This window comes from Seriola lalandi, unplaced genomic scaffold, assembly GCF_002814215.2.
Source record: "Seriola lalandi dorsalis isolate HSWRI2012SDOR001 ecotype SW California unplaced genomic scaffold, Sedor1 jcf7180002054873, whole genome shotgun sequence".
Taxonomy (NCBI): Eukaryota; Metazoa; Chordata; class Actinopteri; order Carangiformes; family Carangidae; genus Seriola; species Seriola lalandi.
In genome coordinates, this window is record NW_019525426.1 from 445,968 (window position 1) to 471,439 (window position 25,472).

Sequence of the window (25,472 nt, forward strand, 5' to 3'; positions counted from 1 at the left end):
CACAGAAAATAATGAAGGGGAAGTAAATTTCAAATTTGGTGGATAAATATAATCTTGGATGTTTTTGATCTGAGCCTTCAACTGGCCTTTCATACACAGAGGTAATAGTTTCATATTTGCCTTCAGTTCTCCAAGAGCAAGCAGTGACCAGTCTATTTCGCTTTCTCCATCTCCATGTGGTCTTAAATACCATTGTAAGCACTTTGAGTTTTGAGAGTGTCATATGTTTTGCCTTTTTAAATTCTAAACATTGTCATCTAAACACACCAGAACGCAAATTTCCACACTGTGGGACCAATAAAGGAATAAACAAATATCTCAGATCCTTCTGTTTTACGACCATTATCTTGTACTCAACATCTCCGCTGTAGTTTCGATGGGGCTTGGTGGTCTCCTCCAGGGCACTTTGACAGGAGTTGATAATGGCAGGAAAAGGGCTCATTTGCTTCAGTGGCAGAAATTCAAGTAAATGATGCCTGACACCACATCATTATAGATAATGTATGTGGTATCACGCAATGACTAAATGGAACTTTGGCTCCTCTTATACAAACTAAAACAGATGCAGCAATTGATACTTGGATGTTTATCGCGTTGCATGTTTGGTAATTTAAATAGTGCATAATATATATGGTCTAAATTTCAAATAACTCCTCATTTTTTGCAGGTGGTCATTTCCTTCATTTAGTTTCTACAGCAGTAGTAGATACTGTATGTATACAGTATAAAGTGGTGAAAACATAATCATTATTTACTTTCTCACCATTGTCATGTCATTTATACATGTGCTGGAGTCCCCTTCCCAACTCAACTCAACTCAACTCCACCTTATTATGTAAGTGCTTCACGGAGCAAGATTAAAACAACACACCCAAAAAAAGATTAGAAATTAAAAATCTACTACAATAAAACAGTAAACTGATAAATAAATGTCATAATAAAAGTCAATAGAATAAATTAAACACAACGGATAAAAGTGATAAAACCCGATGATAAGAAGTTAAAAACTGAAGCAAAAGCTATAACATTACTCTGAATTAACATTACTACGAATTAAAAAGACAGATTACAAAGAGGAACCTTGGATTTCTTTTTGAAAATGCCTATAGCTTCTGTTCCAATATCCAGAGGCAGTGAGTTCCACAGTTTAGGGGCTTAAAAACAAAAAGCAGTATTTCTATGGGACAGGTAAGGAACATTGAGCATTGGCATACCTTAGTGATCTAGGTGGAACATAAAATGAAAGACAATCTCTGATATACGGAGGAGCAAGGCCATTTAAAGCTTTATAAATAAGTAAAAGAACTTTAAAGGTACAGGCCGCCAGTGAAGTGTCTTAAGCAGGGGGGTAATGTGATTTATTTTCCCTGGTTGCAGCATTTTGAACTTAGTAGCTGTAGTTTTTTATAGACTTCTTCCTCATTTGAATACTGGAGACTGTTCTACATTTATATTCAGTTTGGTATGTTATTCCTATCAAAATTCTGGATGGTTTCTGGCTCTGTGGTTTCCACTGTCGTGCAGTTTCTGCCTGTTTGAGCCCTTGCAAAATGAAAAGCTGTAGAGACCTACTAGTTGTACGATAGCTGGTGAAGGTTGGGTGAGCTCTGTGGTGGAGAATAATTCAGAGGCTCAGAGCTGCACAGCAGACCTGAAACATGTCAGGAATTGTAGATATTTATTGTATCAGGGCCCCGAGAGAGCTGTTGTCAGGGGGCCCAGGATTTCTAGCAGTGCCCCTGAAGTTAACATTAACTTCTCGTTGGTGGTGCCAGACACATGACATGGAAGTTTAAACAGACATAAACAACACTCTTAACAAAAAAAAGAATTATAAACGACATAGAAGTAATATTCGTTGCAAAGTTAGATTTTTGTTCACAGCCAACATTGTTTTTTTCCTACTTATTCTTCAGAAACTGTGTAATGTATTTTCCTGTGCACAATTGAGTTGTTATTATTGTGTAACCCCATTTGTTTATCTCTTATAACTGTTTATGTGTAACCAGTCTAATGCTTGGTGTGAGTATACAAGACCCAGTGCCACTCTGCCTCTCTTGTCTCATCCACACTGAACCTCTAACAATCACTGCAAAGCACAGCCTGCGTGTCCTCCCAGCAGCCAGAGTTGACCAGGTCAGTGAATGTCTCGCTGCGGTAACTGTAGGCATCCTGCCAGGTTAAAGACATTTCCACCAAGTAGCACTCGAGAGGGAGGCGGGTGACACAGCAGAGTCCTCTGAACAAAAGTGTCTCTCTCTGGGTTGATGCGGGATGTGTGAGTATTTTAGTATTTTTAGAATAAGGATTCACAGAGACTGTTCTCAGCTGCATCTGGAGGACGAGTCAGCCTCTCTCTTTGCCAGTGGTCCGTGAAAAACTTCCAACAATAAATATATGATCCTTTTTCTAAATCAGGGCAAAATATTGAGCACATAGTTTTCTGCAGAGACATTACTGCTCTAAAATATTTATGCTGCATATCTTTTGCATGATGCAACTTAATTCTAGAGGGGACTTTTTTTTCATGTCAAGATGGTATAACTACATTATATTAGGGTCAATCAATGACACATTAGTTCCAAAATAACATACTGTGTGTATACTATGTGTGATCAATACATATATTAATCAAGTAACATTTTCTGTTAATATTCTCAACACTTGGGAGTATTTAGCAGTCACCTGAAATCCTCTCACAGTGTAGGCCTGTGGAAACTCACAAAACTGATGAATTTTCACCCCAAATTAAAAAAGAAAAATGTTATGCTTAGGAATTGTAACACAAACACATAGCTAAAAATAATTTCCTGTATGTCTGGTTTTGTATGTCAGTCCACTTATTATTATTATTTACACACTTATTATTACTTATCATTTGTTATTTGTTAACAGTCAACAGAGACAGTTATATTAAACACACTAAACAGTCTTTATTTTTTTGTTCATCCTGTTGCTTTTGTTTTGCTTTATTTTGTTTTTTTCATTTTCTTAACTGCAAAAATTATTGTCATAAAAATAATAAATGAAAGGATTACATGGGGTAAAACATCGAGCAATTTGGAACAAAAGTGGTTGGTTTCAAGGTAAGTTAGCACAAAGGATACAAATATTCAGAGAGGCATCTCTTTGAGAATCTTTTTCAAGTCTCCCCAAAAGTGAACGAACACTAATACAAACATCTCTCTTCTCAGCTTTATAAGTAGGTTATAAAGTGAACTGAAAAAGCCTATCAGCATTGTGTTTTGATTTTAAAAAGACTAATAATGTTGTGGTCTGAGAACTTTTTACCCACTGAACTGGTTAAATATTGATTATATGTTCGTTATATTCTAACAATAAATTAATGGTGATGTTTTAGGAAATCACATATGCAGCTACTATCTCTTTAGTACTTTGCTCCAATACAGTAACTTAATCATATTCATATTTGACCTGTTTACTGTTTGTAACCGTAAACAGGTGCCTTTGTAACATGAATCAGACAATAAACACACTTTATTGTTCTAATTTGCACCTGAAGTACTTAATTCTATATTTTTAATGCAGCCAAATGTTGTCATTGATAGTTGTATTAGAATTGTATTATGGAGCCAGCAACAACAGTAACGATACTTACTACTTCCAGTAGTAGCCGCTGGTCAGTGTCTGAACCGGCTTTGAGCCACCAGAGTCGGTTTATTCATTAGTGGAGATCCGGGATGCTCCGACGCTGCTGGAAATGCCTCTGAAGGTAAAGGAGCCTGGCAGTCACCTTTGTACGAGGAAACAGCTCTGTAGCTGAAAGTTTCTACGAACAGAAAAGTTCTTGGATACGCTCTGCGATGAGGTGGAGTGAAGAATAAATTGTTTTGGAAAGACTGGACGAGGAGGTTGTTCGTCTTTGAAGCTCACAAGTTTAGACAGCTAATGCTAACGCTACGCCGACGTTAGCTAATAGCGTTAGCCTAGCTCGCTAGGTAAATAGACTGCCTTTCGGAGTTTCCTGCATCTGCGTCCACGTTGTCAACCCAAGAACTGGCCGTTAGTAGTTCATTTGTACCATCATTTTATTGAGTTTAATAGTAAGCCTCTCTCCTGTGAGATGGGTGGATTTTTGATACGTTGCGCGCAAAGCTAACTGGCTATAGTTATCCTGTCCGTATGCTAGCTGACATTAGCTAGCGTCGCCGAGCCAGCCAACAACTTCTGCAGGAGAGTTTCGGCGAGCTAACTACGACAGTATTGTCGCCCACAAGCAACCTCTGCTGCTGTAAGCAGTCAACCTGCAGCCATGTTTGAAATGGAGACACATATATCGTGCCTTTTCCCTGAGATCCTGGCCATTATTTTCAGTTATCTGGACGTTAAAGACAAAGGAAGAGTAGCCCAAGTGTGCGCGGCCTGGAGAGACGCGTCCTACCACAAGTCGGTGTGGAGGGGGGTGGAAGCCAAGCTCCATCTGCGGCGGGCTAACCCGTCTCTGTTCCCCAGTCTGCAGACCAGAGGGATCAAGAAAGTTCAGATCCTCAGCCTGAGGCGAAGTCTGAGTTATGTGATTCAAGGGATGCCGCACATCGAAAGCCTTAACCTCTGTGGGTGCTTCAACCTCACAGACAACGGACTCGGACATGCCTTTGTGCAGGACATCCCATCACTGCGGGTGCTGAACCTCAGTCTATGTAAACAGATCACAGACTCCAGCCTGGGCAGGATTGCCCAGTACCTCAAAAACTTGGAGGTGCTTGAACTTGGGGGATGCAGCAATATCACAAACACAGGCCTGTTGCTCATTGCCTGGGGCTTGCACAGACTCAAGAGCCTTAACCTGCGCAGTTGCAGGCATGTGTCCGATGTGGGCATCGGTCACCTGTCTGGCATGACCCGCAGTGCTGCGGAGGGCTGCCTGTCTCTGGAGAAGTTAACCTTGCAGGACTGCCAGAAGCTGACTGATCTTTCTCTCAAACATGTGTCAAAGGGCCTAAACAAGCTCAAAGTGCTCAACCTCAGCTTCTGTGGAGGGATATCGGATGCAGGGATGATCCACCTGTCACATATGACCCACCTGTGTAGCCTGAATCTGCGGTCCTGTGATAACATCAGTGACACAGGGATAATGCATCTGGCCATGGGCTCCCTCCGGCTGTCTGGACTTGATGTCTCTTTCTGTGATAAGATCGGGGACCAGAGCCTGGCATACATCGCCCAGGGCTTGTATCAGCTCAAGTCCCTCTCTCTTTGTTCATGCCATATCAGTGATGATGGCATTAACAGGATGGTACGCCAGATGCATGAACTCAAGACTCTCAACATCGGACAGTGTGTGAGAATCACAGACAAAGGGTTGGAGTTGATAGCCGACCACCTGACCCAGCTGACAGGAATTGATCTGTACGGTTGTACTAAGATCACCAAGAGAGGTCTGGAGAGGATAACACAGCTCCCGTGCCTTAAAGTGTTAAACCTGGGACTGTGGCAGATGACTGAGAGTGAGAGAGTGAGGTGAAAGCCCTCCCATTTAGTATACATGTGTTTCATTGTGTACAGTGCTCGGTTTCTTAATTTTACCTTCTATACTGTGACTAAAAACAAGGAGAGGGGCTCAGCATTGATCACTGGAATATTGTTCACCTCCGCTGCAATATCCACTCTTACTCTGACTTTGTTTCAGTTTTGTGCTCTCCTTTTGAGGTGCATTGTTAAATCTCAGCCAGTGTACAGTTCTTACTATCTAGCTACCTCACCCATCAAACACAGGAGTGCCTACTATCGCTGAATACTAGATTACTTTGCATATTTTTGTGACTCACACACCAATGGAGATTTTGATATTTAAAAAAAATCTCATTGCAGAATAATAGGTAGGCATTTTAACTCTTAACAGAAAGTCTGGAGTACCTTGGATTGAAGTTTTGATAGAATGTTTTTTTTGGCTGATGTATTTTTTACTTGTGTAACCAATATTTTTTGTAATGAATGAGTGTTGTTGACAAAATTGTACTTCAAATTGAAGTGGGTGGATCACTCCTGTCTGTCTTTGTTTACCTATGTATAGTTGGCTATGTTTCATATTCCTGAGGAAATAAGTATGTATCAGATGTTCCAGTATGCTACTCTGTCAAAGGTTTATCAACAAGACTACAGTAAGGCGTAGTAATTAACAGCTGCAAAGGCTATATGCAATACCTTAAACTGTTCATCAGTGGTTTTTCTCCTGAGGAGCTTCCAATGATAGTGTCAGAGTATTTGTTTAAAAAAAGCAGTAATTTAAGATTGTTTTATATTCATACAGTAGTGATATTTATGAATAAAGATGGCAAATATGTTTCAATCTCGTCAAATTTTTGTGTTATTTGTAAGAGTTTTACCAACTATTATTTGAGTTGTGATAATAACCTTATGCCTGTCAGGTTTGTGCAGTTCAATGTACCATTTTGAAATATCAAAGCCAAGTTCTTATGTGTATGCTGCACAAGATAATCGGACGAGTTTCTTCTTTTTTTTTAAAAAGCATAGTATTTTAGAGAAAGCTACCGCTAAATGAAATCTAGAGTGAATTATGTAATTAAGCTTGGGATAATCATCCATAATCACTTCACAGCTGGTAATACCAATTATCAATACCTCATATTTTACCAGCTTGTGCAGCTGAGGTGAATTCACACCTCATACACATTTAACAAACTGATATTAAAACATTGGATAATGTTATGAATGAAAAAAGGTGTATTGTAGAAAAATGCATTTACACAGAGAGGTACCAATTGAATCCTGCTGGCACTAAAAACTTCAGACAATACACCACTGTATCTCAGCACCTGGGTTCAAAGCTGTATTTGGCAAGTATGTACCCTGCTTAGTTATACCTGAGTAAGACCCCAGTGTCTCCTTACTCGCATTATAATGCATGCTCTCATTCAGTTTGTGAGGACTCACAGTTCTGACTATAATACTGATGAGAGCTTTAAGGTTTCTGCTGCAAACATTTTGGGCCCTGTATACACACCTCTCTGAGGTCAGCAATCCTGCTTTAATTGCTTGAGGAAACAACCCACAGTTCATTGCACTGACATGGTTGGATGATATACGAACAAACGGGCAAAACATCAAGCACAGTGTTCATGTTCCATTTTCCAAATATGTTTTCATCCTGAGACTGGAAGTTCATATTCTTGTCAGCTGAAATAACATTTAGTTGCTGTTCTGTTCTACATTTCCAAACCCATGACAACTGGACGAACTATCTCCTCAGGAAGATTATATGAAAGCTCCAGAACAGCTACTAAATGGACCTTGTGATGAGATTGTCTTGTTTTCATCTGATTTGATCCAAAATTATTTTTTGCGAACAAACAACAATCACTTGAATGAATTAAACTGCATAAATTTGTAACAAAATGATTTTATATTCCTCATATAGGATTTTGAACTCTTGCACTTTTCTTGCACTCACATTTACACTAAAGGCAGATGAAATGCAAGTGTGTAAAGGTTTGATACGTGTGAATACTGACTATCAGCTCCAGGGGTATAGATGACACTGGCCTCTGAGGAGTTAAATAATATATTTACATAGCAAATATGCAGGTCTATGGTCAATTAATCAATATAGAATTTCAATTCCACGATTACTAATGGTCTTCCTGGAAGAGCTTAAGTATTTGCACAGGATAAACATGGGTTTAAATACCAACACCACTTAAGAGTCAGATTATACCTTTTGGTATAATGTCTTTAAAAAGAACAAACCAAGCTTTCACACATTTGGGTGGAGCTTATAAGTGCTGTCTTCATTTCTGTAATTTGGAAAAAAAAAAAAGAAGAAGCTTAAACAAGAAACCAAGGCTTATAATTTATTTATTTACATACATACAAAATCCAAATAACTGACAAACATGTCTATTTTGCTTTCTTTTTACACAGTTTGATTCTTAACATGAAGAGACAGAAGGCAGTACATTTCTTGTACAAATGCAAAAGAAAAGAAACTAATACCATGAACTTGACAGAAGCCCCTTAATCAGCTCTGTGTTCCTCAATAAGGAGTCGAGAAAAAGAGATGACAAGACATTAAGGCAAGGGCAGGGACACACAGGCCAAAGTAAGGGAAATAAAACACTTAAAAAATGCCTTCTTCTTTCTCTGAACCCAGTGGTGAAAGGTAAAGGGGTTAGGAATGAAAAGAAATGAACCGTCGCTCAGAGAAGTTTGACAGATAAGAAGTACAAAAACAAGCATCCGACTAATATCCTCCGAAACCAGAAGTGTGTTATGTTTTCAGTATGACATGCTATTAGTCCACTTTGAAAATCCACCCACCCAAATGTATCTGTAAATCAACCACACATCTGAAGTTTGTTAGAAAACTTTCATCTATTTTTAGACATATACCGACGCAGTGTTCAACTATTTGTTCTGTAACATTATGTTCCTCTTATAACAGCAGGGGGGCCACGATGGTTGGAGACTTATTTCCTTTTATCCATCAGGCTCAATCTGCCTTTGACATCGACCATGACAGAACAGGTAAGAAGAACAAAACAAACAAACAAACAAACAAAAAAAAAAAAGACAACAACACTGGAATCTCAGGATAATACATTTACATCACCATGTGGTGAAAATATATTTAAAAAAATGACAATTAGAAATAAATGCAAGAAAAGTACTCTCCCATCACACAGTCACGGTTTGAAAACATTTGTAGTTCACACATTATTTTGACACAAAAGTTGTTGTTTTTTTTGTTTTTTTTTTTTACACTTCTTTCCTCAGTTTCTTGAGGACACTAACTCAACGGTCTTTTTGTTCAGAGCAGCTCGCTCTTCAAGATTCTGTGCAAACATTCAATGCATATCCATACAGTAAACATTTTTATATATATGTATGATATTTATACATATATATATATATATATATATATATATATCTCTATAGAACATGACTTTCTGCAAGTTATGGCAGTACTGTCAAACACACACATTTTGTCCTGAAGACAAAATTGGACACAAAAGACAACTGCACTGCTTGTAACTTTTCTGATTTTTTTTTTTTTTTTTAAAGAATGCACAACACCTTCCACTTAATTACCTTTATTCAGTCACTGTACGTGTTAAATATCACGTTATTTACAAACTCATCTAAAAAGTCAAAATCTGCTGAAAAGTGACTTTCATTTGTAAGTAAATGTAAATGTAGATGCACTTAGTAATTAAAAACCTCAGCCCTGAAGATTTCAAAAAATACAATAAAGGAGGCATCACTTGCATTTGTAAGTGATCTGAAAAACACAAGAAAAAGGGGCATCGCTTGTATTCTTCAATGATTCAGTCTGCAAACTAAAATAGTAGGTGGGCTTTAAGTAACATCTATAGAAACTTTGGATTAGACTGAATGATCAGTGGATCGGATCGAAAATTCCCTACATCATGCCTTAGCACCAATATTACAGAGGAATAAATATCCCTGCTTTTAGGTCCAGTACTGATTTCTGTGCATGCTCCAAGGCCACTAGAACGTTCTCAAAAGAAACATTGCATACCTCATAAACAAGTGGACGTTGTGTGCAAAACCATCTAAAAATGAATACGTCACCAAGAATAAAAAGCTTCTTTTTTTTTTCTCCTCTCTCTCGTCTGTTGAAAACTTAGTGTAACTAAATTCTGATCTTTGATCTGTGTCAAAGGTCAGGCTTTGTTCCCCCTCCCATGCCAATGACCCAGCCACAGATGACACTGTAAAATGTACCTACAACCTAATCCTTGCTACATGGACAGACCCGCAGCTCAGAGAGGAAACATTTGGAGAACATGCTGCATTTATTTGGTTAAAAAGTGATGAGTGACCACCAGCAGCTGTATTCTAACTAGTGACTGGGTTCCAACCCAGTGCTTAGAGAACACTGACTAAAACACAAAAACAAGCATCCACATGGCTCCGTGATTTACACACTGAACTCAGCTCCTCTCTGCTCCCCTCTAGATGTAGCAGCTCCCCAGTTCTCCAAGGCAAAAAGTGCTTTCCTGCCCCATGTGAAGAATAAATTTACCCCTATAAACTTACAACATTTGTGAAAGGAATCTAAGGGGTAAAAGACTGAGATAGAAGTGGGTGAGGTAACTGTGCTTGATTTGGCAATTCCTGCTGTGAATGACCCCGTCTAGGGAGAGGAAGGTTGGCAGTATACTCCAAGACTTTGTGCGGAAGTTTGCTTCTTTCGTCTGAAATCTTTTCTCTCCCAACGCACCTGTCCCAGACTTACAGGTGTGCAATGATGTTTTTGCAAGTATCCTACAAGCAAAAATCAAATTTGGTGTGTTCACAAATGCAAAAGAGTAAAACATTTAATTTCTAACTAACCCCCAGCATGCTGTTGCCCGCCTGACAAATGTCTAGGTGTGCACATTAGTTTTTCTCTTCTTACTGCGACTCCACCATCTGACGTGGCCATCATTAAATGAGCAGGCCTCGGTTTAAAGTGAGTAATCTGATATTTGCCCCAAGTGACATATTTAACAGCATTTTGACAGACTTTGTGAACATCCCTAATTCGATTTTTGCAGGCCTGACACATGAGACAGGAAAGCACTCAGGGGTCATGAAAGTTTGTTCCAGGGTGGATGAGGGGAACAAAGAATTAGAGCTCAGTGGGTTGAGATAATGCCCCCGCTTTCTTCCTTCCTTCATAACTCCCTTCTTTCCTGGAGCCTCATTGGGTGGAGGTAGGGGCACGTGGGCTCAGCTACAGGTTATGTGAAGACCAGTAGTCAGCCAGGCTGTGTCTGATGTCAGAGCTGTCAGCACGACTCCTCCAGAGCATTGACAACCTGCTCCAGGATATCAGGGCAGTAGTCAGCGATCTGCTGGAGAACAGAGTTGGCGTACTCCTGCAGCTCTCCGCTCTCCTTCTCACACACCTCCAACTCCCGCTCCAACTGGAGGGAACAGAGCATAAATTAGTTTCTTTTTAAATGCATTTTAATCCAACCATCAACGAATTTCTGCATGGTTAAAAAAAAAAAAAAAAAAAAAAAAAAAAAAAAGTAAAGCATATTTTGGGGATATTTACATCTGTTTGTTTGAAAGCGGAAAACCCCATACACAAGAATCACTACTTGAGAGCAACTGAGAGCTCCTCCACTACCTGTTCGACACTCATCTTCTGGAGCTCCTCCTCCCAGTCTTCGGGGTCGCTGTGGTGGTAGTGAGAGGGTGGCGTGAGCTGGCTGAGGATGCTGGGGTCCCGGTCATGGCAGAGGTCTGTCAGGTGGGCGATGTAGAGCTTGAGCTTACTGCGGTTCTGGGACAGGGCTAGAAGAGGGGGTATCATCTGCAGGCAGTGGGGCGAGGGATAGAAGGAAAGGATAAGAAAAAAATAATTTTCTTCGGATTACGCAATAACAAAAGGGGGAGTTAAGCTCCCATTTCAATGGTTGAAAACAATGACAGACCCAAGCACAAGACAATGTTTGCATGACAACAACAGAAAAAGTTTAGTTTCTTGAGAGAAAAACAGAGCATCAACTGCATGCATGCTTATGAACGCATCACCATCTCACATTAGAGCCAACCTTCTCAGGTACATTATTAGCATATGTATGCATGTTATTTATGTATGTGCAGCTCAAGAAAGTGTCTTACAAAGTGACTTACTCTACCTCTGATTATGTTGTACAGTGCAACACCTGTTCGTGTGAGTCAAAATGTGAGCAGCCATTCATTAGTGTTAGAGCATTGGCATGCAAAGCTAAGATGCTTTAATTTGAGGTGATGAGACTGAGCCAGAATCAAAACCATCTCATCCTCTTAGCTTGTGCATGCAATCACACACAAAACACACACACCACTGATCCTTATCCCTTAAGCCATTAAAAGGCAATACCATGACCAGTGTTAAAGCACGGGATGAGTGGTGAGAACTGCTCTCACAGAACGACAAAATAACGATGACAATGACCATCAACATTAAGAAAAGAGGAATGACACGAGACGAAAAGAAAACCACAAATGAATGGAAGACAAGTAAACGTGCCGCAGAGCAACGATGAAGAAAGGTGCGACAGGTCTGGCTTTTCACACGAGCTCACCCTTCTGAACAAAATGGCTGAGAGAGAGAGAGAGGGGGAGGGCAAAAGGTTGGCTACGCCCAAATACCCTCCTCATCATCCTGTTAGCCACATGGTAAGCCAATCGCAGCATTAGAAAGGAACATTTGGTTAGTGCGTTTATAGACAAAAAGTTAAAAAACGACAAAAGAAAATTTCCATTTCATTTCATTTCATTGTAATTCCCTTCAGAGCATGAATCAGTTCTGTGCCTTGTTACAACAGACATTACCTTGTTAACCAATCAGTTGCAGAAATTTTAGAGAAGCTGTTAAGCATGAAATAAAAACATAATCCAGCTAATTGGTGGTTAAGGTAGGCTACCTGATCTGGAGAGGGTTTGTGATTCATCTGGTCAGGGGCAGTCTTCAGATGGTCATCCTCATAGTTGTCTGCCATCAGCTTCATCCTGTTCTGAGTCTGTAAATTAAAGACAGTGAGGATTAAAACAAACACTTCTCTGACATGAAGAAGAGAGGGAAGAAAGAGCAGGAAATTGACATGATGACAAATTATTTTTGTAGTTTTGGTCAGCGTTTGCATCTTTTATAATAACATTTTACCATATTCAGAAATCTGGGGGTGTGGTTATAGCCAAGAACAGTGTCCAGCAGTACAAGAAGTCAGATAATCATATGGGTCTATACATATTTTACTGGTATCTGGCATGTAATTGTGCAGTGTGCCTGCTGGTTACACAAACTACTGTGGAAAGTCACACTTCTTTCCAAAATTTCGTCTAGCTGGGCACTCTATCCCTGTACTCTGTTCTTCACTGGTGAACACATCATGTGTGAGACATGCAGGAGAGAGAAACAGAAATGACATGAAGGCGTTTGATCATAGTTAGGCTTGAACTGATGTGACGTCTTAGTTGTGTATTCCCCCTCAGTGGATTGCAGAAGACCCCTCCCTTACCTGCTGCTTCAGCTGTTGTACCAGTCTGTCCTTCTCCCGCTTCAGCAGAGCCACTTCATCCTGGGTCTTCTTCTTCTTAGAGGAGGACAACTCTAGAAGGGCGATGTTAGCATCCTTTTCGCTGATAGCAGCCAACAGCGCCTCCTGCCTGTAAGGTAGGGATGAAACAATATGGCATTTTACCACAAGTAAATAGCTCAATCATCATTTATAATTCATTGCACAAAATCATCCTGCCAGCTGGAGAAGGCCAGAATTGGATGACATTTTACATGATGAAGGTAGCAATCAATAATCTAGGGTATACTCCATCCAACTGTGTGTGTGTGTGTGTGTGTGTGTGTGTGTGTGTGTGTGTGTGTGTGTGTGTGTGTGTGTGTGTGTGTGTGTGTCTTACTTCATCTCCAGCACCTCCTCCAGGTGTTTCCTGCGCTCAGCTCGCAGGGTTGTGAGGTGTGCCTCTTTCTCACACAGAGACTGCTGGGTGGAGGCCAGCTTGGCCCTCATAGACTCCAGCTCCTGCTTCACCTTCTCCATGGCCCCCAGTAGCTCCTCCATCTGGGAACACACACACATACACAAACAATTCAATCATGAATACAGTAAGAACAGATGATCTAAATCCATCAGTGAAAACAGGGGGCTTTTTTTCAAGAAAAGACTTTAAGGATTTGCCAATATAAACTGCTCTAATAAGAGGCAGGGGCAGGATTCATGTGGGCTTTTGGGAAGGAATAGGGGTCAACTATAAAACAAGTACCTTTAAATTACAGCACTAAATTTAATTTACCTGTTATTTACTTAAAAAAGGACAAGAATTCCTCTATTCCATATCAATACATACTTTTATCACAGGTAACTGAATGAGAGTGAATAATTCATCCCCAAATGATCAATGTTATTGGCTATTTGGCATATGAACAAACCAATTAATGAGCATGTTTCATAAGCAAACAACAGGTAAACAAAATAACATTAAATTTACATGGGCTGGAAACAAGGGAAACACTTTGCAAAGACATGTAGTCCAACATCAATCAAACTCAAGGGCCCCAAAAATGACCAAACTTCACAAACATGTTTATGGAAGGGCTATTGCATGGGACTGCATGAATTGTAGAGGTGTTGCCGTTATTGTGTCCACCCCATGTAAGCGTTGTTGCTCACTGATGGAGGTCACACATACTGGGATCATACCTTAGACCACTTAAAGTGGGCGAGGTTGGACTCATGCATTGGTTTGAGTGAGTGCTTCTGAGAGGCAGTGTGTAGCAGAGAGAAAACGAGAGAAAACGACAAGCAAAGATAAAAGAACTGAGAAAGAGGAGGAGGCCAGAAGAGAGGAGGGAGGTGAAGAGGGGATGAGAAACACCACAATGGCAGCAAAAAGGTGAGGGAGAAAGAATCTCAGTATATGAAGGTTTTTGATATCTGTATATAGACGTGTTGAGATACGCATGAACTGTAGATCTGATGCTGTGGCTTGATTAATATTGCTCTGTCATGATCATGCATGTGTTTCGGGGGGGTTGTGTACCTGTTTCTCCTGCAGTGACCTGGCAGCCTCCTCCTGTGCAAGCACCATCTCTCGCTCAGCAGTGATCTGAACGCTCTCTCTCAGGGCCTCCTCCAGCTCCTCTATACGCTCCGTCTTCTGACGCAGAGTGTCCTTCAGGACAGGACCAGAAAGAGGTCAGTGCCAGAGAATGCAAATGTTTTTGCAAGGTACATACAGTCCAAGTGATCCACACACAAGCCTTACCTTCACCTGCTGGGAGCTCTCAGACAGATTGTCCTCCCTCTTTCTAGCCTCCTCCATGAGTCGAGCGTTCCTGCTTTTCTCCACCTGCTCCTTGTGCTTAAGAGACGCCACCTTCTTCGTCTGGTCCTTCATCTGCCTAAAAGGACACCATGGGATACATGGATGGAGTTAGAAGTTATGTAAATGTACAAGTCAGTCTATGGCCCTAATTGACATAAATGTAACATTTATCATTCCAAATGAAAAATTAATTTGGGGAAAAAGTGAAAAATAAATTTTTTTAAATAGAGGGATCCAGATATGTAATTCCATCTAACAAAAACTGTTTTAAAAACACACGACAGTCACAAACATAGCCTTATAGGCTTGCTTTGGCAAGAATTGACAGCCCTGCAAAGAGTCAATCTCAGATTTGACTCAGGGTGAAAGAGAACAATAAAAAGGCGAAAGAGGAAAAATGAGCATGAGCAGGGGAAAGGCAAAAGAAAAAGAGTTCAATATGTAAGGATAAGGCAATTGCTTGCAGCACCACATACTAAGGAGAGGCAAGAGGTGAAGAGAAACAAAGGAAGAGAAATGTGAGAAGAAGACAAAGAGTAAAACGATGTCAGGGGGAGAGAGAGAAAAAGAGCAAATACTAACCTGGAGGCCAAACTGGTAGGGTGAGAGATTTCCGTTGTAAAGACAAGAAAGCGGTAAAGAGAAAAACAGACTCAGACCAGGAAGATGAGCACATATGAAGAAAAAAAGAGAGAAAGAGGGGAGCCCTCATACACATCAGCTCTATGATTATTTAGTGTCTTTAAATCTGATGTTACAAGGTCACAAAATTCACCACGTACAAGGATAAGACGAGAGTCATGGAAACACTACTTGAAAGACAGCTTGCTTATTCCAATTACTGTAGCTGTAACATTCACCACATCAGCTTTCAAAGCAATGCCGCTAAAATGTCAAATGGCAGTTGGCCGAATTACACTAAAATCCACCATTTAGTGTGCCAGGGGCAACGGTCTCCAAGGTGACATGAAGTCACTGAAGGAAAATTTGCATCACTTAAGAGGAACAGTGGTCACAAATCCAAGCTAGCAGGGATGGTAACAGATACCAGAAAGCTCAGCTGCCGAACAATTTAAAAAAAAAAAGTCCATAAAAGACTCAGAATTTCTATGAGACACAACACAGTCTCTACATTGTGAACATTTAAGACTACAATACTTATTTCAGGGTTAACAATCAGAAACCCCCAGCACATAAAACTGACAAACATTCATTAATTACTGAATAGAGAAAATGGTAAAGTTTGAGCAAACAGTACAGAGTGAAGTCCACATCTTTCAGGTGTAGTTCACATGCATGTTTTCACCCACCTCTCCAGCTCGCTGATCTTTTTATCTTTGTCATTCTTCTCATTCTCCATTTCCCGAAGAATCTCCAGTAGGCGGTCCACCTCAGCCTGGGCTTTCCCAGAATCCTCTTTGTGGCGGGCCACTTCCTGCTCAAGGTTCCTAATGCGCTCGGCCAGCTCAGTGTTAGCCTGAGCCTCCAGGGCTGCATTTTGAGCCTGACAGAGGACAAGATGCAGGTTAGAAATCAGCTGTAGTCCCTTTCAGGGTTAGTGGGCAGAGATCAGAAAACTAATAAAAACTAAGTGGGACTGTATTGTGTTGAGCTTGTCACATCCTGGCTGATTGTTCTATGTAAAGCATCTTACTCGCTTAAGCTGGTTCTCCAGTTTGAGGCACTCCTCCCTCTTTTGCTCCAGAGTGATCTCCAGACTCTTGAGTTTTGAGTCCTTCTTCAGCCCTGAGGAGGCCAAGGATGATGCATGCTCCTTCAGGTCCAACAGTGAGGTCTGCACATACATACACCCACATACACGGCATAAGTATAAAAGTAGAGATGAACCTGTTTCAGCGTATCAAACTACCAGAGCATGGGACTGAGGAGACTGAAAATACATTAAATCTAATACTGGCATCCATGACTCATCGTAAAAGTGGGACTAATGAAAAAAAAAAAAAAAAAAAGTCACAGTATACAAGAGTTTGCCTGTGTTTGTGAACTTGTGTTTTTGAAGCCGTTTCTCACCTCTCTGTCTGACAGGTCTCCCTGCAGTAAGCTCAGTCTCTCCTTCAACTCTTTCAGTTCTTTCTTGTTACAGTCAAGCTCCTCCGTCTTCTCCCGGTCGTCTCTGTCTCGCTGCTCCTTTAGACGCTCAATGATGCGCTCCTAGGTGGAGGTAGAGGAAACAAACCTACTTTACAAACATAACTAACACATGTGCATTGCTACAAATGAACACAAATAAGTACAAACTCAAATTTGCTAAGGCACCAGTCAGATTTTGCGCAGACATAAATTCACCTTTTCTGCAAGAGATTCCTCAAGTGTGGTGAGAGCAGTGTCAGTGTTGGAAGTGTCTGCCTGCAAAGACTTTACTCTTTCCTTCAGGCTGCTCATCTGCTTCTCCTTGTCCCTGAGCTGCTCCTGTAGGTTCTCAATCTGCAGAGCAATCACAAGTAACCATCAGTCAAAATAAACAACAACAACCACAGGACACATGCTGTGACATGATGGATGTATCTTTGTGGCCATTTTACCCAACAAACTCAACACACGATCTTTTAAATGGCTTAGTCCAAATCACCTTCTTCTGCAGCACATTAACTTTGCGCTCCTTAACCTCCAGCATGTCCTTGAGGTCGTGGATTTCCCCATTGAGTGTGCCTTTCTCTTCTGACATTTCTTGTATCTGCTTGCTCTTCTTATTCAGAGTTGCCTCTTTTTCTTCCAAGCGCAGGCGCAAGGCATCAACCTGGCCAGGAAAAGGCAGACAATTTACAACTGCCACAAACCATAACTGTGTCTTTCTCACAAATTTAAAAAATGTTTTTTTAAAAAGTGGGAAAAAGCAAAGAAAACCGTAAAACTTTGTTAAGATTAAACTTATGTTAACAAATGTTAGCATAACTTCTGTGCATTTATTTGTAGTACAATCATTCCAAAGTAGGAGGAACAAGTCTCTACACTCACTACACAAAGTATATACCCTTTAAAGTGCTGTATAGCTATTCTAGTCCACTGGGCATATAAAGTGTAAAGATATGTATCTGCTGTACCTCTGTCTGTAAGATAGCAGCTCGCTGCTCCTTGGCAGTGAGAGACTCCTTGAGGACTTCAATGTGTTGCTTGCTGTCTGAGAACTGGTTGGTGAGTGTCTCCAGCTTGGTCTGCAAACCAAGCAGCTCAGTGTCCTTCCTGGAGAGGTCCTGCTTCACCTGCTCCATCTGAAAAAGAAAAGTCAGAGGGGGAAAACAAGGAAGAGGGAGAGATGGGGATACATAGATAGATATGTGAGGTAATGCAGAATTACAGCAGTTCAGTAAAACTAAATCTCATATTATCTCTGACCTTGTTCTTCATGAACTTGGTGTGGCTGCGGTAAACCTCCATCTGCTTCATCTCCTCCTGACGCTCCTCACAGCTAAGAAGTCCATTGGATTTCAGCATCAGCAGTTCCTCCTCCATGTCCCTCAGGCTCCGCTCCATTGAGTTGATTTTTGCATCCTGGGGGTGATGAAGAGGAGTTAACTCATGTAGCATGCACACACCCCATATGTCACCACACACAGCGCTCTATCTAAATCCTCACTTTCATGTCGATGACAGTCTGCAGAGCCTTAGTTTTGGTGGACTCGGGGGTTCCCTCATACCGGCGGTGCAGCTCCTGCTGGGTCAAAAGAAACTGTAAGTTGCTTGTATTGATAAACTACAGTATCTAGTTTCTGAGCAGACAATAAACAAAATAACGTAACCACAATAACATAACCATAGAAACAGACTGCTATATACGTATCCCCCATGGTTGTATTCGACATTACCTCTCTTAGTGCAGTAATCTCTCTGTCTCTCTGGTCCAGTAAACTCTCAAGGTGATGCCTGTGCATCTCTGCATCAGCCAGTCTCCTGGTCCGTTCCTGATCCTCCTCTGATGCCTTTGCAGATGGCCCTGACAAAACAAACATAGCAACCTGGTTACGACAATGAAGTACGTAAAAAACATGTTCATGGAGTTGAAAGTTCAGGTCTTTATAACAAACAACTTGAGCATCATAAGCCATGTGGTTAACTTTGTACCGACTAACACGGGAGCTGAGACCAAATAACCAAATGGCATACTGAATTTAATTTATTTGTCAGTGTGTTTTTATTTTATTTACCATTCTGTTTATCTAAGACATGGGGTTTAAATTGGTTTTAGGTTTCTTCATAGTCCTGCATATTCCAATGACATTCCAAGTATTTTGGGCCCTAAGACTATAACATGCAATTATTCTGAGAGACACCTATTCATGGAGTCCTTGAATGTTTTGCAGCCTCAGAAGCATGCTTGGGTTTTTAAAGAATGCATTGTGGTCAGTTTATGGAGAAAAGAAACCCATATTGGGACAACAGGGGAAATGCCTTAGGTTGAGATGAGGGGGAACAAGTAAGCAGTAACCACATCCACTTAAAGTGATGGTCTGAGAACAAAAACTATTGATACCCAAAATGTTTGTGGGAGAAAAGTATTATATAAAGTCAACAGGAAGACCAGCAAACTCTGTTTAACCCCCCCCCCCCCAAAAAAGGAAGCAGAATCTATTGGCCAATAGAAGAAAACCTGTAGACCTGTTGCTTTGCTACTCTCCTGGAGCTCAAAACTACCTTTGCTCTGCAGCATCTCCAGAAGTTTCTTAATGGATTCATCTCTGGCTCCCAGGGTTTGCTTCTGTGTGTCAATCCTCAGTTCCATCTCCTCCAGGGTCTTTCTTAGGAGGAAGAGCTCTTTGGCCTGCCTCTCATGCTCGGCCTGTAGCCGCCGGTAGTTTTCCTCTGTCGGTTCAGATGTCAGGGCCAGGTCCCGGCCTTGGCTGGCGGGATCTTGCTGCAGCAGCTGGTTCAGGTCCCGTTGGATCCTCAGCTCATCCTGGAGAGCCTGAACAGTCATCTGGAGATGCTAGAGACAAATAAGAGACATTTGTTAACATTAATTTGTTCTTCTCTCTGTTTGCTCGCATTTATTACAACATTATTTACACAGGGGTAGATGTGGTGAAGAAATATATTAATTATTTGAATGACACACGGGTTTGTGTATTTGTTTATATAATGGATCCTGGAATAATATTGTGTTACAGCTTGTTAAAAATCAGCCTCTAATCATGACTGAAAACGTAGCAGTGCCCTGACAGATGCACCCCCAATAGCCGGGCTTTGCGGACAGTGTTACATTTCATGCCCAGACAAATACAAGTGGTGAAACACAATCAGCCCAGTATAGTATTGCATTGTTTGTGGCATCTGACGCCACGGACACTTGGCAGGGTTGCTGAGAGACAGTAACACAAGGCTGTGTTACACTCTGGTCTGAACCAGCTGTGAGCGTTTTCAGACGACGGAACAAAGAGAGAAGTCAGTGTCTGCCTTCGTTTCTCTCCGTCCTCCTCCTCCTGCCCCCTCCCTTTCCTCCTTCCTTTGTCATTCTCTCGTTCTCCCTCCACCGGCACACACACTGCTCTCCTCCTCACACACTATTCATCTACCTTGCCTGCTCTCGCCCTATCTCTTCCCTCCAATACTCTCACCTCTCCTCTCACAAACCCTCCCTCTCCATCACCTTCTCCACCCCGTGACTAAGGCTGACTCACTGCTGTGACTGCACCGATCCACCCTCAAACACACACACAGCCAGATGCATGCACGAACACACATGGTTACACACACACACACACGCGTGCACACACACACACCTTCTCCCTTCCCCTCCTATATTCTCACTCTCTGCCTGAGGAGAGATAACAGTCAGGTGTTTGAGAGAGAGCACAAAGCATAGGAGATGTGATGCACTTACTTAACTGATCTAAACAGTCAGTCACAGCTCCTAACAAAACAAAACCTCTGCTACAGAGCATCCACACCACTGGACAAACTGTATACAAGTTAAAATGTTAAAGATGCTGTGTGTGATACGTGCTTCCTTTTTATTTATTCTCCCCATCTTATCATTGTAATCTTCTACTGCTGCACTAACATCACTACTACTGTGTATCAGCTGATGAACCATTAGTATTTCACAACATCCTATGATAAATGTGATGTTTAATCCATGTGGTAAGGAGTATTTAACAAGAAATAACTGATGATTATTAGGCGAGTATCTGAGCTTTTTTAACAGGAAAAGGAAGATGACAGCCATTTCACACTATCACGCACTAGGTAATAGCAGTCACTTATCACAGATGATGACTGAGAAATATACCTTGCAGTTCGGATTTGGAAACACTGTGGCCAGCCAAACATATCAGCATAGCAAGCACAGAAATGTATCAAAACTGCACATACGCTTGAACATAAACATACAACTGCGGACGTATGCACAGTCAGTTGGAGCTATGTTCAATGAGTGCATGCAGTTCAACAGAAGCCATACTTAATCAAATGCCTTTTGAGTGTCTGTGTGTGTCCATGCTTTCCGCGGCATGTGTGCCCGGCGTGGGAGGTGGAGGCTGACATCTTTAAATTACAGCACCCACTAATTTGCCCTGCGCAAGTCAGGCATTACTGGGAATTAGTCCACAATGTGATTCTGTGACTCAGCAGGAGTGAAAACAGCAAATTATACAGGTCAGCCCATCCATTAAGAATCACATCAAAACAAAGACTATTCCTCTTCATTACTGAAACCTAATTTACACAGTTTCCACAACATACAGCAGGTTTTAAAAATAGATTTTGTGAGTATGTATTCACTTGTTAAATGTGTGCATACAGTGTCTACACATGTGTGTAGGCTGAAAGACTGATGAGCAACTGACACAGAAGAAATTATAGGAAATACAAGGTGTTTGAAAGTGCTGGGTTTCCACACCTGACATCAGAAATGAAGAAGCCAATTGGATGAATGGCAACACATATTCAACGTACAATAACAAGTCCAGTTTACTTTTCCATACTTAATTTTGATTTTGAAAAAAAAAAAAAAAGAAAGCAAAAAAGCTAAAATTAAAGCGGAAATTAATAAAATCTTGTAATGTTATAAAAGCAATCACACATACATAGCACACAGATACTGTCACTCTTGTAAGTGTTCTTCTTCCATCTAAACCCTGTCTCCTCTCAGCACATGTATTTGTATTTCAATCTATGAGAAAAGTGAATTTTGTAGTTTTAGTATGGCTTTCCGTTGAAGGACGTTCCGTTTTTTTTCCACTTCAATGTATGGTACATCACCTGTGTCCAAAACACATGATACACCAGAAAAGAACTTTTTTCAATATTGTTGAAAGGCACATAACTAAAATACTAAATAAAAAGTGCTGTTCACAAGTGTGCCTTTATTACTTTTACCCATGACTGAAGATCATTTTAACATCATTCTTAAGTTGATTTCTTATTTTCTGTAGATGTTAAAATACAGCACATATACCTAGTGTTAAATTTGCAATTTCTCCACATTTTTATCCTGTTCACCACATCCAGCAATTTCTGAAACATACAGAGATGCTAATGCAGGCATTAGATTTATGGCCTCTTTCATCTATTAAGCATGAGCATATAGCTGCGTATAAGAGGATTAACTAGATGTTCAAAAACTGCCTCTAACCTATGCAGAGAGAGAAGAAAGAGGGAGAGAAACATGCTTGACCTAAGGCTGACACACTGTGAAATGCATTTCTCCAGTTCAACATGTCTGACCCAGGCAGATTGATGACTCTGTTCAAATAGAGAAAAATTAGTTGACGAGCTCAGAAACAGGAATTCTGAGACAAACTTATCTATGCAATCTCTTCAAACAAATATATGGGAACACTCACTTGTGCTTCATCTTGAATCACACGGTATTGTTCCTTCCAGACAGCGATCTTAGAAACCTCATCTTTCCTGAGAGCTCGCTCCTTCTTCAACTCTGGACTCCAAAAGGTCTTGATAGAATTCATGGAGGAACTGAGTTTGCTCTCTTTAACTTCCACTTCCCGCCGCAGCATCTCATTCTCACGCAGAACCTGAGAAAGCAGAATAAAAAGAGTAGCATGTAAATACTGGATACAGGTATATGGTCTGTCAAACTGGGCAAGTTAGCCTCAAAATTTTCCACATCTTTGATAGAGAAAATCTTGAAACTGGTAGAAAAAATCATCAAAATACCTCTTTAAGTTGAGCTTGCAGGTCAAGTATGGTATTGTCTCTGGCCTGCCTCAGAGAATGGGGCACAGTGGAGGCCATGTGGTGGTCCCCAAAAGCTAGAGCATCACCCGCCATCATGCCTGCTGGCAACACAGCATTGGCAGGCACTGAGGTGGAGATGTTGGGGGTGCTAGCAGCCACCACTCCGCTGCTGCTGCCCCTCGACCCATATGTCACCCTTTGTCTACCCATGGTCGTCACAGTCCCGCCACTTTTGGGAAGGTGGTCCCCTGCCATAGCAACCTCATTGTCACTCAGGTACATTGGGCCTGAGGTGGCATACGCAGCGTTGAGGGACTGGATGTTCTCCATGGAAAGGGTCTTGCCTCCTGGTCCTCCAGGTCCACCTCCACTGCCTCCGGTGCTGTTGGTGCGACGGTGTCCCATCCGAGGAGAGCGGGGAAGGCGAGGAGAACGGCCAGATCCCTGATTGCCAGTGCCACCTCCATCTCTTCCTCCACTATGGTTGGCATCCCCTCTGCCAACAGAGCGGGCACTACCATACATCTTCTGCGAAATAGAAGAATTGAGCTGACTGCAAAACTGAATATGACCTTGAGTGTCTGTTATATTCTTGCTGCTTTTGTGGTTGTAACTTTCAGCAATTGTGTGAAAATGTGGCGGTGACCCTGCTTCAACTGGAGACGGTCGGCACAATGTTCATGATAAAAAAGACTTCCCTCTTCCAACAGGAGCTAGCCAGCGTTACAAATTATGACACCAACCTGCAAAGAAAACACAGTTGTACCCTATAAATTGCATAACAATAGCATACATAAAGCAGCTTCTATAAATTAATAAGACAACTGGATAAATGTAAAATTGACAAAGTATTATCGAAACCCAACTTAATCATCATCAAACTCTGAGAACCCTATTTCAAACAGCCCAGTGGTTTTATCATGCAGTCTAGAGTCCACTGGGGGTCATTGAAGAGGTCACCATCCATCTCCAGCAAATGAGCAATAGTACATTTAATTTCAAGTTCACCTTTTAACATTTAGCACCATGAGGATGAGTAGAGATGCCTACTTTGTGCTTAGGTTTCACTGTATTTACTGGATTCCTTCCTGCTAAACAGACAGTTATGTAACTCTATAAAGTCATGTCCAAGAACAAACATTCTTCTCAGATAGGGTCCTTTACTAGATTCCTTACTGATCGACCTATTACATATATCCTTGAGGACGGATTTGGAAAAGTTTTGTAGCCACAGATTTTAGGTTTATCCTAATCAAAGGTTATGCTGTAACGTTGTACCTGTTGGTAAGTAGCATTTGAGACGTAATGTTAGTATGTAACATTAAAAGAGTTACACTTTACGTATCTTTTGCGTACGGTAATGTGTCTGACTATTCTGGTTTGTGCTCTGTTTTGCATTTTGTTTTTAATTGAATTTCAACCACAGCCATTTAACTAGGTAGTCTGCGTGGCCTTGCTAGCAGCTAACGTTACGTTAACATACCGGCTAACAGTAAAGGCTGACATTTCTACCTTTAACTACGTGTTATCCCCAAATTGTTGTCTTTATGCGTGAGACGTGTGTACACACATTTTGCCCGATGACTAAATCTTGAATAAATGAATCCTTTTTGCAATGTGCTGACGCTATGGATTAAAACTAGCAAGGGAGGCAAATGGGATTGGTCCATGGTGGACACTGTAAGGGAAAAAAATCTCCCAGCTTGTAAAAATGAACTCAAATAGAAATAATAGCCTCTGAGATAGATAGCTACATATTTGATGTGATAAGTCCATTACATGCGGTGTCAAATTGTGACACATTAAACCAGAAATGAAGCATTTTGCTAAATCTTTACGACAACGTACAGGGTCTGCTTTGGAGACACCCATATCAAACCATATCCATTTTCCTCCTCCTCTACTGAACGGATTTTCATTTTAAGCTACGGTTTTCTTTATTCAGCGCTTCACATAACTAACTGTGAGTCCACTATATATGAAGGAAAGAGCTAAAATATCAAATACACATAACATTTAGCGTTAGCTCGACGTGACATATGGAGGCTTGTCCATCCAATTTATGTGGTCAAGCAGAACCTCTATTTTTTCTCGCTAACACAATAGCCAGTGGAGAAAACCTCTCCAAACAAACTACCTTTCTCGTGGTCTGGTAGAGCTCAAACCGCGGCCATCAAGGAATCCTCTGTCAAGTGGATGAAAATCTGCTGCAAAAACGGTCATTTTATGTTAATTGCTCGATAGATGTCTATCTGATTTTCCCATCTTTTTACCAGCAGTACCAGCGGCTCAGGAGAGCCAGGGCGCCTCAGTGACGTCAAGCCTACTGTGCGCGTTCACGGCGGTCTTCCTCGCCACGCTTGAATTTTAAACGCGCGGCCACGAATTTACGGTGCGAGGATGTAGCAGGGAGCAGGCCTTCCAACATTTTGACAAAAATACATAGCTTTGAGTAAATATAACGGGAGAGGTTAAAGTTGTGGTCAAACTCTGGAGTG

At 41.2% G+C, this 25,472-nt stretch overlaps 2 protein-coding genes across 6 annotated transcripts; one reads left to right on the forward strand and one right to left on the reverse strand.

Moving 5' to 3' along the window:
- The first annotated feature begins 3,689 nt into the window (after positions 1–3,689).
- On the forward strand, positions 3,690–6,310 carry LOC111671205 (F-box/LRR-repeat protein 14-like). Its single transcript, XM_023428253.2, has one exon. The coding sequence runs from the start codon at positions 4,274–4,276 to the stop codon at positions 5,483–5,485; it is 1,212 nt and encodes a 403-aa protein (XP_023284021.1). The 5' UTR covers positions 3,690–4,273; the 3' UTR covers positions 5,486–6,310.
- Positions 6,311–7,819: 1,509 nt separating this feature from the next.
- LOC111671243 (ELKS/Rab6-interacting/CAST family member 1-like) lies at positions 7,820–25,280 on the reverse strand. 5 transcript variants are annotated; one of them, XM_087179841.1, is made up of 20 exons: positions 25,112–25,280; positions 22,954–23,502; positions 22,623–22,811; positions 19,474–19,765; positions 18,648–18,775; positions 18,419–18,496; positions 18,178–18,333; positions 17,886–18,053; positions 17,414–17,581; positions 17,131–17,268; positions 16,855–16,995; positions 16,478–16,618; positions 16,134–16,327; positions 14,764–14,899; positions 14,539–14,670; positions 13,399–13,559; positions 13,002–13,149; positions 12,408–12,503; positions 11,123–11,308; positions 7,820–10,913 (listed from the first exon to the last, which is right to left on the reverse strand). In XM_087179841.1, exons 2-20 carry the CDS (start codon positions 23,497–23,499, stop codon positions 10,776–10,778), a joined length of 3,336 nt encoding a protein of 1,111 aa, XP_087035967.1. In that variant the 5' UTR covers positions 23,500–23,502; positions 25,112–25,280; the 3' UTR covers positions 7,820–10,775. The 5 variants fall into 5 exon arrangements, 3 of the variants coding, with proteins under 3 accessions (XP_087035967.1, XP_023284091.1, XP_087035966.1); XM_023428323.2 differs by having other exon boundaries at positions 18,419–18,493; positions 22,954–23,717; XM_087179840.1 differs by having other exon boundaries at positions 22,954–23,717.
- Positions 25,281–25,472: the final 192 nt, after the last annotated feature.

Bases quoted from the DNA above. Each gene is read 5' to 3' on its own strand.
- LOC111671205 (XM_023428253.2), top strand. From the start codon at position 4,274: ATGTTTGAAATGGAGACACATATATCGTGCCTTTTCCCTGAGATCCTG.
- LOC111671243 (XM_087179841.1), bottom strand. From the start codon at position 23,499: ATGTATGGTAGTGCCCGCTCTGTTGGCAGAGGGGATGCCAACCATAGT. The intron at 18,334-18,418 runs GTGAGGATTTAG...CATCACCCCCAG, and splicing joins AGACTGTCATCGACATGAAA to GATGCAAAAATCAACTCAAT. The intron at 13,560-14,538 runs GTACACAACCCC...GTGTGTTCCCAG, and splicing joins GGTCACTGCAGGAGAAACAG to ATGGAGGAGCTACTGGGGGC.